This window comes from Quercus lobata, chromosome 1 (assembly GCF_001633185.2).
Source record: "Quercus lobata isolate SW786 chromosome 1, ValleyOak3.0 Primary Assembly, whole genome shotgun sequence".
Classification (NCBI taxonomy): Eukaryota; Viridiplantae; Streptophyta; class Magnoliopsida; order Fagales; family Fagaceae; genus Quercus; species Quercus lobata.
In genome coordinates, this window is record NC_044904.1 from 37,842,999 (window position 1) to 37,860,439 (window position 17,441).

At 32.7% G+C, this 17,441-nt stretch overlaps 1 protein-coding gene across 1 annotated transcript; it reads right to left on the reverse strand.

Moving 5' to 3' along the window:
* Positions 1-13,169: 13,169 nt before the first annotated feature.
* On the reverse strand, positions 13,170-16,743 carry LOC115989443 (putative receptor-like protein kinase At3g47110). Its single transcript, XM_031113126.1, has 2 exons — positions 14,054-16,743; positions 13,170-13,876 (listed from the first exon to the last, which is right to left on the reverse strand). Exons 1-2 carry the CDS (start codon positions 16,728-16,730, stop codon positions 13,494-13,496), a joined length of 3,060 nt encoding a protein of 1,019 aa, XP_030968986.1. The 5' UTR covers positions 16,731-16,743; the 3' UTR covers positions 13,170-13,493.
* Positions 16,744-17,441: the final 698 nt, after the last annotated feature.

Below are 17,441 nucleotides of genomic sequence, written 5' to 3' on the forward strand. Positions count from 1 at the left end.
CTAGAAACAGTTTATACAGAAAACAGTGAATAATTTTTATGAGAAAACAATGAATAGTTTTAATTAATGTAGAAAACAGATTTTATGAATGCAATAAGTAGTTTTGAATATACAGTAAACATGATGTGTAGAGAGCAAATTTTATTAATGTAGAAACAGATTTTGTCAATGCAGAAAAACAGATTCGATTATTGTGAAATTTAAACATGAAAAAGCATACATATTTGGTTTTTAAATTTAGAGAACACAATTGCAGGAGGTGTTTTATGAGAAAATAGTGAACAATTTTCTAAATAGTGAACAAAGAATAATTTATGCAGAAAAGAGAGTGAACAATTTTTTAAATAATGTTGAACAGAAAATAATTTTATGCAAAATCCTAGAAATAGTTTATGCAGAATCTAGTGAAGAATTTTTATGAGAAAACAATGAACAATTTTAATTAATGCAGAAAACAGATTTTATGAATACAGTAAGCAGATTTGAATATACAGTAAACATGATGTGCAGAGAGTAAATTATATTAATGTAGAAATAGATTTTATCAATGCAGAAAAATAGATTTGATTATTGTGAAATTCAAACATGAAAAAGCATTCAGATTTGGCGTTTAAATTTAGAAAGCACGATTTCACTAGGTGTTTTATAGGAAAGTAGTGAACAATTTTTTAAATAGTGAATAGAAAATAATTTATGCAGAAAAGAGAGTGAACAATTTTTTAAATAATGTTGAACAAAAAATAATTTTATGCAGAATGCTAGAAATAATTTTATGCTTCTTATTTTTATGTTTCTGTTTATTTGTTGATTATTCCCCAAAAAAAAAAAAAAATTATAAGGAACTCAAATTTACCAAGCTCAAGTTCCATATTACTTATTTTTATGTTTATGTTTATTTGTCAATTATCCAAAAAAAAAAAAAAAAAGAAATTTTAAGGAACTCGAGCTTGGTGAGCTCTAGTACCTTAGAAAAACAATATTGAGCATTTATTTACAAAGAACTTGAGTTTGGTATGCTCAAGTTCCATATTACAAGGAACTCGAGTTTACCAAGCTCGAGTACCACATTATTTTTTTTATTGCACAAATTTCAAGTCAACAGCGCCACTGTGGAATGAAAATAGGAACTTGAGTTTAGTGAGCTTAAGTACATAAAAAGTGGTAGATTCGCATTTAGTTCTGAAACAGTGCTTTTTTGCTACAAATTTCTGAAAATGGTGGTATTTGGCCATTTTCACCCATGTCTCCGTATATGGAAAGAACTTGTGCACCACGTCCAAAGCCCCTCTTTCATATTCATGTTCTCCAAGTATGGAAAGTAAAACCCTAAGATCTCGGAACATTAACTTCATATATTCCCTATAAGGAAAAACCCTACGTTCATGGGATCTCGGTCAGCTCTAGACCACTATATATATACACCAAGCCTTCTCCTCTATGAGATACATGCAATTTCCAAGCTCTTACACTTTTGAGTTATTGGAGATTCTTCTATTAAAGACTTAACCTTTGGAGGGTCTTTGGCCGGCATTCCCTTGGTGCTCTTTTTAGGTTCTTTGTTCTTCTGTTCTTCAGGTGCCCTCATTGGTGCGTGTGAACAATTAGCTCATTGATGATTTTGTGCATCATCAAGAACTATCCTTTTCAAGTAGAAATAAGGATTTTTAAAGAAAACAAACTACAAAGTAACTATACGAGGAAAAATAAGTTTAGAAACATAACGACTGGCTTTGAAGGAAATTGAAAAGACATGGCCAAAGCCATAACAAGTATGACATTATAAGAACTACTACTTCCTTGTGATGAAGAAGTACCAGAACAAAAATTCTTGTTTGAAGGGTAAGAATTACCTTGAGCCTTATCAACAAACTTCTCCCAATTAGCATCCACAATTGTTCTTTTACTTCTAATATTGCTTGCCATTGGAGCTCTCGTTAAGCCTTTCGTTTTAAACTCTTCTTCCATTTGCTATGAAACTTGAATTGCATCAACCATAATATAAAGCATACTTTCAGCCAAACACGAAAGAAATATTAGGATTCAAGCCTTGGTAATACATAGAAATAATCATATTTTCATTCCATGGAAATCCTAATCTCATAGCCAAGCTATGGAACTTATTAGTATTCTCTTTAATGGATAACTGCCTCACACCATATGTGTAAAATGCAAGTGAGCTTGTTGCTTGTAATTAGGTGGTACAAAGTAATGAGTAGTCATAACACTTCTCATGTCCTCCTATGATCGAATGGCTACATAGTGAGTTTGTTGATACTTTTTCGTCCCTTTGAGTTTAGCCTAGGTGAAAAATGTTTTTTTCGCTATTCACTTAATCAACTTCCAATTTAACACCTCTACCTGCATTAACCAATCTAGGCTTTCCACGTGTTGGTGCAACACAATAATAATGAGAATTACACAAAGAGAAACTAACCATATGTTGGTGCAACACAATAATAATGGAAATAACACAAAGAGAAACTGAATAATACTTCTAAATATAAAAAAAAATAAAATAAAATAAAAAATTTACACAACATTATTTGGACTGAGGCACGACACTCGCTCTATTTATTTCCAATTTTGACACCTTCTCCCTTCACCTTCCCCTTGCGCACATATGTAGCCTAGTATCTGCTTTAATACATATATATTAGCCCATTAATCACCACACCTAAAAAAATAAAAGAGTTTCTTTCTTTTTCGACATGGGATTAAACATTTCACTAACTCCTAATCTTTCATATTAATTTCCATATCTTTATATTTATGTTGTAATATCAATTCATTTTAATTAAATAATATTAAAATGCTCCAACACCATGATATCAGACCTATGATGGATGATAAGGTTGATTCTCCATAAAATTAGCACCTTGGTGTGTGAACACAATATTGGATTGTACTTGTTGTGGGAGCATTTGGCTAGTGCTTGGTCTAGGAAGAAAAAGGTATTGAACTTGAGGGAAGTATAGGGTCTACAAGTAAACTTGATTTAAAGGATTTGGGGTCTTGATCAATCATAGCAGGAAATTTGCCAAGGACAACGGTTGGCAACCTATCCAAGGTTCCTTTCATGGTGGATAATTCCTTGAGCTTTGCTTTTATTGAATTCGCCTTCTCACATAATTGGTTTAATGACCTGTTTATTCCTTTGTAATCTTGAGAAAAAAGCCTTAAACTTAGACTTTAATTTCACGTTAGTCACCATTATCTTGGATGAGAATTTTTGTTGAGCAGCTAATTGAAGAAGATTTTAGCCACAAAAAAGAAGAAGAGGCTTGTGGTAGGATTTTAGCTCTAATACCAAATTAATGTAGAACAAAGTGGGAAAGTTGTCTACATGTAGTTTGGTGGGTAACGGTTTAGGAGGATTCGTGTATTTGGACTTTTTGAAAGGTTAAGGTTCAAGAGAAATGATTTTATTTAGGATTGAAAAGTGAAGAAAGAAAAATAAATAGGTTAAAAAATATATACGTGAATAGTGCAAAATAACATGAATAACGCCTATGAATAGTACCAAAGAAAAGAAAAGAAGAAAGAAAGAAGAGAGAGCCCTAAGCTCAATGTGCTTCAATACTTGAAACACTCCATAATTTTAATAAGGCGTAAATGCATTCTTGGTTTCTATATTTTGGACATTTTTCTATTTTGGTCCCTACATTTTCATTTTACCGCTTTTAGTCTCTAAATGAAAAATGCGTTCCATTTTGGTTCTTGCCATTACTCACTTAATGGAAATATCCTATGTGGCAAACGGAGTATAGTATTGAGACACTAAATGCTAATATGGCCGTTAAAACAATAATAATAAATTTTATTTGTTATTTAATAAATGCTACGTCAGATCCACATTAGCTTAGAATTTTAAAAATTAATTTATCAATTTTAACCCAAAAAAAAAGAAATAAAAATTAGAAAACACATGAATTTAGATCTGACATACTTTTCATCAAGAACACAGAAGAGCACAAACTCAAAAAAAATCATACAAACCCAAAAAATCAAACATAAGAACACAAGAAAATCAAACCCAGAAAAATCATAAATGAATATTGTACAAAACAAAATCAATCCACATATGTACATAAACCAAATCATCTAAAACAAAATCAATCCACATATACCAACACAAACCCAACTTAATCATACCAACACAAAGCAAAATTAAAATTAAAAAAAATACTTAAATTTAGATATGGTATTATCTTCAACAAAAACACTAAAGAACACAAACTCAGATTTTCTCAAATTTTCTTACCCTTTCTTGTCAACCAAACACAAACACAAATTAATCTCCAACCAAAACACCAAAACATCTCAAACCTAGCAATCAACAAACCCATCCCACGACCCACTCCAACAACAAACCCACCCTTCGACCTAGAGACGGAGCCAGGGGGGTCGAAGGGGGCACTTGCCCCCCCTAGCCCCACCTAAAAAATATATTAATATTTCTTCTATTATATTATATAATAAAATAAATACATTTAAAAATTTTATAAATAAATGGTTAATAAATAGAATGGTTTTTTAAAACCAAAACCAAAACCCTCCTATATAACATTTTTATAATTACAATTTCAAAATGATTTTTTGTGTAAATAAACCCCTAATAGATAAATAATATAATGAATATGTTATTTTATTTTGAATTTTCTTGCATTCAAATATTGCTTAATATACACATGAATGAATTTTTATTTTGCAAATTGATCTCAAATACCACACACACACACACACACACACACATATATATATATATATATATATGTGTATGTATGTATGTATATAGGTATGTATGTTCACTTGCACGTGCGTAAATGTGATATCAAATGTAATTTTTGCCCCCTCTCAAGTCAAATCATGGTTCCGCCACTGCTTTGACCCACCACTGGACCCAATTGACAACTGCTTCATAACCATTGACCACCACTACTGATTTTTGTTGTGCTTGGTTGCCAAGAAAATGCTTAATAAAATGTAATTTTGTTTAACCCTTATTGATCTAAGATTATGATTCATGTTTTGGGGAAGAACACAAAGAACATGAAGATGTTTTTCATAAAAAATAATGAAAGGGATAAAAATTTTAAATTTAATTATAATATCTTATTTTAAAAGAATTTAGAAAAAACATGAAAATGTCTTTTTTAATTATTATTTTATGCTGATGTGGCATTTATTAAATAACAAATAAAATTTATTATTATTATTTTAATGGCCACGACAACATTTAGTGTGTTAGCACTATACTCTGTTTATCACGTAGGATATTTTTGTTAAGTGAGTAACGACTGGGACCAAAATGTAACTCATTTTTCATTTAGGGACTAAAAACGGTAAAATGAAAATGTAGGAAGCAAAATAGAAAAAAGGTCCAAAATGTATGGACCAAAATTGCATTTACGCCTTTTAATAATCAACTCTTGCTTGTTTGAATACTATAAAACACTTATATTAATAAAACTCTTGACTTCTCCTAGTAGAATTAGGACTAAACCAACCTTAATCATCAATCAATCAATATATATATATATATATATATATATATATATAAAATAACTAATAGTCGAAACGCTTGACTTTTTGTTGACCACGTCTCATTGTGCCATGTGACTACATAAACTCATGACACGTTTACTTTTAAAAACACTGAATAATTGTGCCTTTTTGTCTTGCCTATTGATTAAGTTTTGGTATCTATTCACCGTTTCACATAATATATATATTAAAACAAAATATTTGAAATTGAGAAGAAATCATCTGTAAGGCGTAGTCGTGTAGGGAGAGAGAGAGAGAGAGAATGAGAAATCTAACAGGTTTACTACCGTTAAGCAAACAGGCACCCACATTCAGGCCGGCATCCCACAACCACAATTGGTAAAGGCATTTTAAATAGACTAAAATTTAGATTTGGTTGTTTTGGTTTGATTGATCTGATGGTGTATCTGATGAAGGTTGAACCGGCTCCATAAGAATCATATGCTGGCATAGGTATATTTCTTTGAATAGAAAACCAAAGCTTCACTTCTTTCTTCTCCCTCTCTCTGAATATGTATAATAGTCTTCTTTGGAATAACCCCAATTCCCAAATCCAATTGTATTATTCTAATTCAATTCGATTCTCTCTCTCTGCCCTACCTTCTTCCAGCGATAGTATTCTGCTTGGAATGTTCCATCTCCTTCTCAAAGTTGTTTTTTCGGGCCTCCCTCTAACCCAATCAAAGAATGATTTGATTACCTTGATTTAACCGATTTAATTCAGATTCTCAAAAAAAAAAAAACAAACAAAAAAAAAAACCCCTTTTAATTCAGGTTTTGTTTATTTTTACTCTTTGAAGCTTTACTATTTGTGTGTCTCTCTACCAATAAACAAAATGTTGTATCAAACACTTGATTTTAGCACTCAAATATATTTTCAATTTATATGATTCTTGATTTGTTTCATTTACTTGAATATCAAATAAGTATTTCTTGCAAAAAAAGTTGGGTATATAATCTCTACAAAATCCCCTCTCTCAATAATTTGCTTTAATATTTTGTTGTTGACGTAACTAACCAAAAATTTTATTACTTGCATGCAAATTGTTTGATAAAATACCCGACTGTTTTTTTCTTTTTTTTAGAATTTGATTGATTCTGTACAATGTCCATTTTGCAAGTTTAATAAGTAGACATGTATTCTTCTTGCGAAAGTATATACATGGTCTAACCAGAGTTAATAAATTAGCAAGAGGTTTTCTTCCTTCTTCATGTTCGTATCAATTTATTTTAGATTTTCTTTTGATTTATGTGTAATGAACTTCATAAGGTAGAATTGTTTTCTTGGTTTTAATGTTATGTGAAATTAGGAGTGTGGGCAAGAAAACAAAAGTTGAATTTTTATTTTGTGCTAAGGCTTGGAAGTTTGAGATTTGATTATTGATTGAGTAGAGTGATGGGGATACTAGATCTTTTATATTTGTGATTGGCATTTGGGAATGGATTAATAAATTGGATTTGTTATCATTATCATTGTGGTTCAGGATATTTTAAGTTCAAATATTGTTATTTATCAAATGCATCTAACATAGATATATATCGCTGCAAATGATCTCCTCAATAGTTTCCAAGAAGCCTGCATAATCAAAATTGGGGGCTAACAGGACTATATAAGCAGAGATACTTAGACTATTTGTCTGCTGTTTTGAAGTTTTGAATTTTGTATTTGTGAGTTGCTTCTTATGTGAGAGAGTGGCATAGTGCCTCATGTTTAGGTGGCATATTATTCCTTGGCAGCAAATGCGTAGTCTTGTTATGTTGTCATGAGATTGTCTACACATTTGTATATTCAATTTATCAATAAAGTTTTATCTTTTATCCTTAAAAAAAAAAAAAAAAAAAAAGGAGAGAAGCCACTTTTAGTCCTTACATTTATTTTTACCGCTTTTAGTCTATATCCTAAAAAATGCTTCCCGTTTTGATCCTTGCTATTATATAAGATACGAAGAAAGCTGATGTGGCAAACGGCAGGAATAAATAATACTAAATTAATATCCACGTGGCCTAAATTAATAATAAAAAATGTTTTTTGGCATTAAAAAATGCCACGTCAGCATCTAAATTAAAAAAAAAATTATTAATTTTAACTAAATAAAAAAAAATTAAAAACAGAATTAAAATCTAAAAATCATATGAATTGAGATCTAAGTGTGTTTTGAACAAGAACAACAAGAACACAAACCCAGATCCAAGAACACAAACCTAGAAATTAAAAAAAAAAAAAAAAAAACCAGGTAATCTTTGTCAATGAGAAATGGCGAGTTATTCGCAAAGGTCGATAAAGGCTGATTCACCAGGGGCCTCATAGCGGCTAAGGAAGAGGACAGAAGCAACCACAACAACAAAGGTGAGATTCCAAAGCACGTCGAGGATCACCACAGGCTTTGAATAGGCCCAGTCGCTCTGGCGCTCCTCGAGCTACTCCGCCGCGGTCTCCCGAACCATCATCGATAGCTCGCGCATCACGCAGTGGCTACTGGCTTGGCGAAGGAACCACGCGACCTAGCGGAGGCTCTGGCGCTGCACGAATTGGAGGCTGGTGTTGGGGTTTTTTAGGCTAATGTTAGTATTAGAATCGTCATTGGAGTTGCTCGAGGTGGTGTTGTTGTTCAGAAACGACTTGTAGACGATGTCGGAGGTGGAATAGTTCGGAGACCTTGTCGAAGCCATTTGTTGCTACTTTTTTCTAAATTTGGGGATGTTTTGGAAACCCTAACTCGGTGAGTTGAATCGTTCAGCCCATGCAAGATTGAGAAAAGTAATGAAGGGATTCGAGATCTTATAAATTGAGGTGTGAAGAACAATAATGAAAGAAAGGTCGGATAATTTAGGTGTCGACGATGATGCTGAAAATGATAATGGTACTAAAAAGAGAGTTTGTATATATATATATATATTTTTTTTTAATTTTTGGGTTTGTGTTCTTGGATCTGGGTTTGTGTTCTTATTGTTCTTATTCAAGACACACTTAGATCTCAATTCATATGATTTTTAGTTTTTAATTCTGTTTTTAATTTTTTTTTAATTTAGATGCTGATGTGGCAATTTTTAAATCAAAAAATATTTTTTATTATTAATTTAGGCCACATGGACATTAATTTAGTATTATTTATTCCTGTCATTTGCCATGTCAGCTTTCTCCATTTTTGATGTAACAGCAGGAACCAAAATAGGAAGCATTTTTCAGAATAGGGACTAAAAGCAGTAAAAATAAAAAGTAGGGACTAAAATGGGAATTGCCTGAAAATGTAGAGACTAAAAGTGGTTTTTCGCCCAAAAAAAAATAGTGCTTCTTAGGAGTAGAACAAATTAGCAAACCAGGAAGATCAAATTTATTAGTTTGAATATTTTAAAGTACTACAAATGTTCTTTTTCTGTTTGTAGGGTCTTTAAAATTGTCGATAGCTTGCAATATGGCTATACATGCATAATTGTTTTGTTAATGACTACTTCACAGCCTTAAGTTTTAGGCGAAACTTCACTATTAATCCCTAAAGTTTACATTGTGAGCACAATTAGTCCCTCAAGTTTCAAGTGGGCACTATTAGTCTCTCAAGTTTCAAAATTGAGCATTATTAGTCTTTTTTTAACTACCATTAGCGTTACTAGTTACGTGGCTAACAGAATAGTGATGTGGCATTTACATATTAACGTGGCAATTTAAGTGTCAAATGCCAAGTCAACTATTTAATTATAAGGTTGCTACATAATATTTTAATTGATTATTATCAATATATATATATAAAAGCAGAGACCTCATGCTAGAGTCCATGAGATTCTACCATGTGGCGCCATATATGAGTTCTTTGCAATCCTCTTTATTATGAAACAAGGTTTTCCAACCTCAAAAATTTAAACAATGCAGCTTTTATGTTTAGCATGTATTGCTTCATCAAAAATCAATTCACTTCTTCCTCTCTCCTAACTCTTCCTTCTTTCCATAAAAAAAAAAAAAAAAAAAAAAAAAAAAAAAAACCTTCCACTTCCCCGTTCAAATTTAAATGCACACTATGGATAAGCACCTGGCAAAGTGAGACCAAGCTTTGCACCATTACACCTATTCTAATTTCCAAGTAATTTCCGTTGAGATCAAACCCATCTTAAATTTTTTAAATTTCATTCATTCTCTTTCTTAACTCTTCAGTTCTTTCTCTGTCTCTTAACTCTTCACTTCTTCTAACAACAACAACAACAAAAAACTCTATCACTTTCCCTTTCAATTAAACGCACACTACTGTATCTGTTTCTTTTGAAAATTATATATTGACGGGTCAACGATCTCTATGAGTTCATGGACTAAAGCTCCTTTCTTAGTGTCTGCAAATAAATAAATATTGCCAACTATCTCTCTCTCTTTGTTTCTTTGTTTCAATTTTTTTTTTTCAAAATTTTATTTGGGATATTGAGTTTGCGGTTTGCAATGTTTGAGGGAAGACAGACTTGGGGAGAGATTGAAGCTTCAACTTTACAAATTAAATTAGCTATGGGTAAGAAAGTTGTTGTTATTATTTTTAGGTGAATAATTTTCTTTTACCTATTGATGGGTTAAGTATTATCTGGTAGCAAAGTTTTAAAATAATCACCACAATCTTCACTTATTCTATGTCCTATTAAATGATAGAAACTCAATTGTTAAAAATGAGAACAAAGAAAGAAACAATAGAATCGCAAAGGTACAAATTAAGAACTAAGTGGGCAGAAAAAATTATGTGGTGTCTCCTTTATTTGAAGGTTAGCCTAGAATCTATATAAACTCAAAATGGTATTAATTTTTTTTTTTTTTAAATATATTCTACTGGTACGCCTTTATTAAAAAATTGTTAAATATGTTGAATCATGTCTACCTCAACCATCATTGAAACTACTTGCTTTATTTATTTATTGGTCAAGTATCATGTATGGCAGTCCGCAAGAGCCTTGGCAATATCAAAGTGTGTTTGTTGCTTTGCCTAGACATGAATTAGTATGCAACCTTAGCACTGCTATAGTTAAAATATTACTAAAGATGCTTCATAAGATCAATGCCTTAGTTAGACATTTCGTATGACAAGGGATAGGTTCAAGGAGTTTGATATGCATAATGTATGCTTGCAATTAATTGGTTTATGATCAATTGATGGTAGGCAACAAAATATGCCTACATGCTCTGAAGCTTCTACTATAATTGTAGGTGATTTTAGTAATGAAAATATCCACCATTTACGCTATAATATGTACAAAAATTTCAAAAACCATTTTACATAAAAGCTTACAGCATTATCCGTGCAACATGCAGGCAACCTTCTAGTTTATTATAATGGGAAAAAAAAAAAATTATTTGCTTCAGCCCCCCTTTCTCCGTTGCCGCTTTCAATTCTTCAATTGAATCATCGGAGCACCTCAAAGCCAACAAAAATCGTGAGTATTGGGTTGAAGAGATCCGCCTTTGAGTAGACAAAATCTTATAAAACTAACTCTCTCTCTCATTCAAATTCATTAACCATAAATCCTTTCTTGTTAATGGGAATAGTCTATGATTGGGTGCAACCATGCAGGAAACCCAACATAGATCTCTACAATAAAAAGGCAATCAAGCACCCAAACTCAGATCTGTGCAATAAAAGGCAGTCGGTGATCCCCATGAACATTGGTTGGAGGAGAGGTAAACAAAAAGGATTAAAGATTTCTAATGAAATGGATTTAAACCTTGTCATGTTAATTATAGTTATATAGATCCATTGGAAACAAAGCTCAAAAGCAAAGAAACATAGAGATCTTTGGAGATTAGCCTAGTGGAGATCCATGGAGATTGGCAAACGACAAAGAGGTGTTTGTGCTAGTTGAGGCAGCAGCAACGACAGCCATTTGGATTAGAGAGAAATATGGCTAATGGCGGCAACAACAATAGCAACAAAGGCAATGACACACACTAGCAGAAGAGGAAGCTTGGGGTGATCACAGGAAATAAATGAAGAGTTTGGAAATGTTTTTAACAAAATAATAATAATAATAATGACTCACAGGCTAAAGTTAAGAACCTGGAAAATTTTCCAACGTGGCCATTACAATATATAAAGATTTATATTTAGTTTGTAAAACACTGAAGTAAAAAGATGCTAGGTCATTGTGTTGTTAGTCACATAGGCAATAATACTAACGGTAGTTAAAAAATGACTAATAATGCTCAATTTTGAAACTTAAAGGACTAATTATGCTCACTTGAAACCTGAGGGACCAATTGCGCTCACAAGGTAAACTTTAGGGACCAATAATATAGTTTCGTCTAAGTTTTACAAGTCATTAAAACTTGTATACATGGCCAGATCATCAAATTCCCCAATTCAAAGATATATAAACATTCTAGAATGCTCAAAAGGTTTAGTATCAAAGCTCAAGCTTCAGTTGCATAGTTTTTATTCTACATTCAATCAACTTGTGAACTAAGATTGTTTTAATGTCATATTGATAATTTGACCTTCTTTTTTTTTTTTTTTTATTATTATTAATAATTTGAACTGAGTTTATCTTATATATAGTGGGTTTTTTATTTTTTATTTTTTTTAATCTTCCTTTGTCATGAACGAATGAGCTTCTTTGATCTAGGATTGAATTAAAAATAAATAAAAGACTATGGACTTGGCATCAATTTTTTTAAAAATTATATATAATTAATTTTGCAATATCTTTTCTTAGTTTCTCTTATTGCAATAGTTGTCAGTGTGTTGTCTTTCTCTGTCAACTACTATAAAGTAGTTTTTAAGTGATCCAGTTAGTTATACAGACAAGTGTGCAAGACAACATGCTTTATATTGGTGTTGGGCTATATGAATTCAAATTATGCCCAAATCTGTGCATGAGCTTTTGGAATGTTAGCAATAATGTTTTCATTGCCATATAGCAACCAAGGTGTGGCCTTTATGTGTTATGTGGAGCACCCTACACTTGTAATCAAAGAACATAGGGGCTTTATATGATTATTTGTAATTGTTATTTAACCAACTATCCCATATATCGCACGGATTAGCGACTAGTGTGTGTATATATATATATATATATATATATATAAAGCAAAGACCTCATGTGGAAGTAAATGAGGTCCTGTTATGTGGTATTCTAATTTTGCATTTATTTATATATTTTTAACTCTTTTTTAATTTCAAGTTTTTTTTTTTATTTTTTTATTTTTTTTTATTGTTATCTAAAAGATCACATTAATTTATTTTTACTGTTATCTCATCAATCTCTCATTAATTACCTAAGCATACACCACATATTTCTCTCTTCTTTATATTTTTTAGCATAACCACCGTTTTAGTATTAAAAACAAAAGCAAAAAAAAAATTAAAAAAAAAATAAAAATCAAGGACTAATGTAACTAACTAGATAAGGCCCTAAGGATTGTTAAATAAAATGCATTGTTTCACTATTACCAAAATAAAAGACCTAAGATTGGCAAAGCATTTGTAAGAGAGAGAAAGAGAGGAATCTAAGGGGCTACCACCATCGTTATCTTGGTCTCCCTCTACCATCAAGTTGCCAAAAACCTTGCGGTTTTTTTTTTTTTTTTGTTGCTTCTTATAATGAACTCATTACTAACAAATTTATATAACAATTATGCTATAATATATTTACAATGTTCTCCAAAACTATTTTGCATAAAACATTACAATATTGTCTGTGCATCACACGTGCAACTTACTAATTGAATTAAACAAAAATCCATACATATAGACCCATAAATTAAATAACACTCACTTATTAATAGAAGAAAACCCCGTCCCATACCCAACAATTATATAATTACTAAAATACCCTTGACTATAGAATAAATAAATAAAATATAAAAACCTAATTAACTACAATGGATACCTATTCTTATTCTTGGGCTTTGCCTATAACGTTAAGCTTCCAAAGATAATATTCTTCTTCTAATCAGACTATGATTGCGCCATCAGCTATGGGCTTTCATTTCAAGACTTTCGGTCCAAAAGAATTTTCCTTCTACTTGAAAGCAATTCCAGGGATACTCTACTCATGTCCATTCTATCTATTGGAGATTCTGCTGAACATGCAAGTCCAATTTGAAAGACTAATATCAAGCATTCAGTGTGTCCACTTGTCCAGTCACTCCAACTTGTAACCATGTTATCAGATTCTCCTACCTCATTGAAAATTGAATGGTCCACAATCTCCATCACTCGTCTTGGCAATGCCAACTTAACAAAGTTGTGAAGGTTCAAGTCATCTTTGAACAATTTATCAGTGGGTCTTCTTCCAGTTAACATCTCCAATAAGAGAATCCCAAAGCTGTACACATCCCCATTAGTTGAAAGTTGACTACCCATTCCATACTCTGCAAAAATTTAGAGCACTTTCATACACTAAGAACAATTCTTACTCAATGCTATGAAACTAGTGATTTGGTGAAGGTGTATGTAAATACTCTACAATGGGCATCCTTGTTTTTGATTATTGATGCATTCATTATATGTTAATACTTTTACAATTGAGTGAAATCATGATACATTACCTGGAGCAACATATCCAACAGTTCCCTTAATCCCCACTGAGCTTAATTGATTATGAAAAGCTTCCTTCCCAGATTTTGAAAGGAGTCTAGCCAAACCAAAATCACTTATATGAGCATTCAGATCATCATCGAGAAGAATATTGCTTGGCTTTATATCACAATGAATAATAGGGGTTTGGCAATGACGATGAAGATAAAACAAAGCTGAAGCCACATCTAATGCAATGTTGATTCTTTGGAGAAGGTTTAAACTTCTCAGTTGCTTGACTCCATCTTCAGAATGTAACCACATCTCCAAGCTTCCATTTGGCATGAACTCATAGACTAAAGCTTTGAAATCATTGCCCTCAAAATCAATACTCGAACAAGCAGTCAGAATCTTAACGAGGTTTCGATGCCGAATGTTCCTCAAGGCTTCGCATTCGGCAATGAAACTCTTGGAGGCTCCTTGCTTTTGACAATTGAGTACCTTGACTGCAACAATTGTTTCATCTAGACCAAGTTTTCCTTTATAGACACTACCAAAATTTCCTGTTCCAATCAGATTCTTCAAAGAGAATCCATCAGTTGCATTGCGTAATTCTTTATAAGAGATCTTTTGGTAGGAGGGTCCAAAGGTGGAAATGGAAAGGCATTTCTTCTTCGACTTTTTCAACCAGGAAAGAGCAATCAAAGAAAACAATGTCAAGCAGAAAGCAGCTGCAATGCTTATTGCCAATTTCAACTTTAAAGCAAAATGCTTTCTAGGTTTCTTGGGGCATGCCTGCAAATGTAGCTTTTGGATCCCCCCACAAAGACCAATGTTGCCTTTGACTTCAACTGCACTAGCATTTCCGAAGACCCCTTCTATAGGTACCTCTCCCTCGAGATTGTTGAAAGAGAGGTTCAAATTTTGCATGGGAAAATTAATCATATACCTTGGGATTTGGCCTGACAAGTTGTTGTTAGAGAGATCAAGATATTGAATACCTTCTAACTGACTTAAGTCGGGAATGGTTCCTTCAAAAGAGTTTACTTGCATATAAAGTGTTTCTAAGGCCAAACACGCCCCTAGCTGGGCTGGAATCTCTTTGGAAAATTTGTTGTATGAAACGTCTAGTGCAATAAGAAATTTCAAGTTTCCAAAATCTGGTGGTAAAAAACCGGTCAAGGAGTTATGAGACAAATTAATTTGGATTAGAGGAAGACCGAGAAGTTGCACCGGTATGGTGCCATTTAATTTATTATGGCAAAGGATTACCTTTTGCAGGTGGCTGCACATACTAAGACTTGGTGGTATGCTCCCTTCTAAGCTATTACTGTCCATATAGAGGTATAGCAATTGAGTCATGTTGTTAAAGGAAGATGGGATCTCCCCAATCAATTTGTTTTCATTCAAGTACAAAGCATTCAAGTTTGAGAGCTTTCCAATTGAAGATGGAATATTACCTGTTAACAAGTTAGCTCCCAGGTTAAGTTCAATTAGGCTAACAAGATTTGATATTCGTGTAGGTATGCTCCCACCAATAGAATTGTCGTTTAGCCGAAGCCGTAATAATTGGATTGAGAGGTTTGTTATGGAGTTAGGCAGTTCACCTCCCAATTGGTTGTCGTTGACAAACAGAAACTGTAACTGGCTGCAGTTGTTCAAAGAACTCAAAAAACTCAAATCATAAACTGAATAATTTCCAAGAAGATTATTAGAAGCATGAAACTTTTGAAGATTTCGTAGATTACCAAAACTCATAGGTATGGTTCCTGTGAAATAATTATGACCAAGACTAAGCGAGTGAATGTCTGAGACATTGGACAATGAAACTGGAATGGTTCCTGTAAATTGGTTTAATCCTATCCAAAGTATCTGGAGATTTTGAAAAATAAAGCCCAAGTCAGGGTTGAGGTTACCAGTGAAGTTGTTATTAGCCAAGGCAATATGTGTGAGTGATGATAAATTGTAAAGGGAAGATGGAAACACACCAGAAAGATGATTTATTCCTACATGAAAATATATCAAGCTTTTCATCTGGGCTACTGTATTTGGGATTTCTCCCTCCAAATTGTTATATACAAACGAAAGATTTTGGAGAGAGGACAAGTTCCCCAGAGAAGGTGGGAACCTTCCACTTAGCTGATTGTTTCTAAGAATTAGTATCTGAAGTTTTGACAAAAAGCCAAGTTCTGAAGGGATTCCTTGTACTAAATCGTTGTACTTGAGATCAAGATACTGTAGGTTGGAACAATAAGAAAGATTGACTGGAATTTCCCCTCCCAATATTGGATTATAACTCAGGTTCAAATTTCGAAGCCTGGTCAAGTAACCAACTTCTGAGGGAATTCCACCATGGAAAGAGTTACTTGCAAGGTCAAGGGATCGAAGGAAAGAAAGATTTCCAATGTGGGGTGATATGGTGCCAACCAACTTTTTGTTTTTTAGGTCCAAACCGATGACTCTTTGGTGTTGGTTGCCACAAGTGACCCCAACCCAGTGGCAGAAATGGAAAGAGTCATTCCAAGAAGCCAGGACATTAAGTGGGCTATCTATATGGGACTTGAATTCGAGCAGTGCAAGTTTATCAGTTTCGTTTGGAAGTGTAGTAGCTAAGGAAAATTTTGAGATCGATAAGGAGAGGAATAGAAGAAAGATGGCACGGTAGGTTAGTGAGAAGAGTGGTCGTGTATTCATAAGCAGATGATCCATCTGGGAGGAAGAAATTAACTTCTTCAGAGAGAGATACTGACATAGGCAGGAACTCTCACGCGAATATATAGAGAACGAACTAAGCAACCTTTTAGATGGGTACTGCTCATACTGATTAATCTGTGATTCTACAAATGATGTAGATTTGATGTGAGTTGTCTGCTTACTTTTTTTTGTAGTTCATAATATATATTGAAAATTTCCATGCAAGTTGTCTATTGTCGTTAGTTTTGACCATGTAGTCAGTCTTTTTTATTTTTTATTTTTTATTTTTTATTTTTATTTTTTTTAATTGAAAAATCCACTAGATAGTTTAGGGAGGATTTCTGAGAGGTCACCAAAATTGTCAGAAGGTATAGCTTGGCCGCAAAAACGAAATGTTGGTTTCATCCCTACTCATATAAAATGACTCGAAAAGTAAGCTTAAAGGCGGCTTCTGCTTGTGGAATGGAAAGCAATGCCATATAAAAAAAAAAAAAAAAAAAAAAAAAAAAAAAAAATCTAAATGTTGGGTTCTGTTTGATAATTGTCATTTTGATTGCTTCGTATTGAAATGAACCTCTCGTGTCTATTATGAATTTATGATCATTGAAAAATCTTTTCCTGTGGTCCCTTTTTCCTCCATTTTTCAACTACTTAAGTCTTCATCTTTCAGTTTCAGGGGATAGTGCATGATATTATCAGAGGTGACCACATTAGAGAATGGCGGTG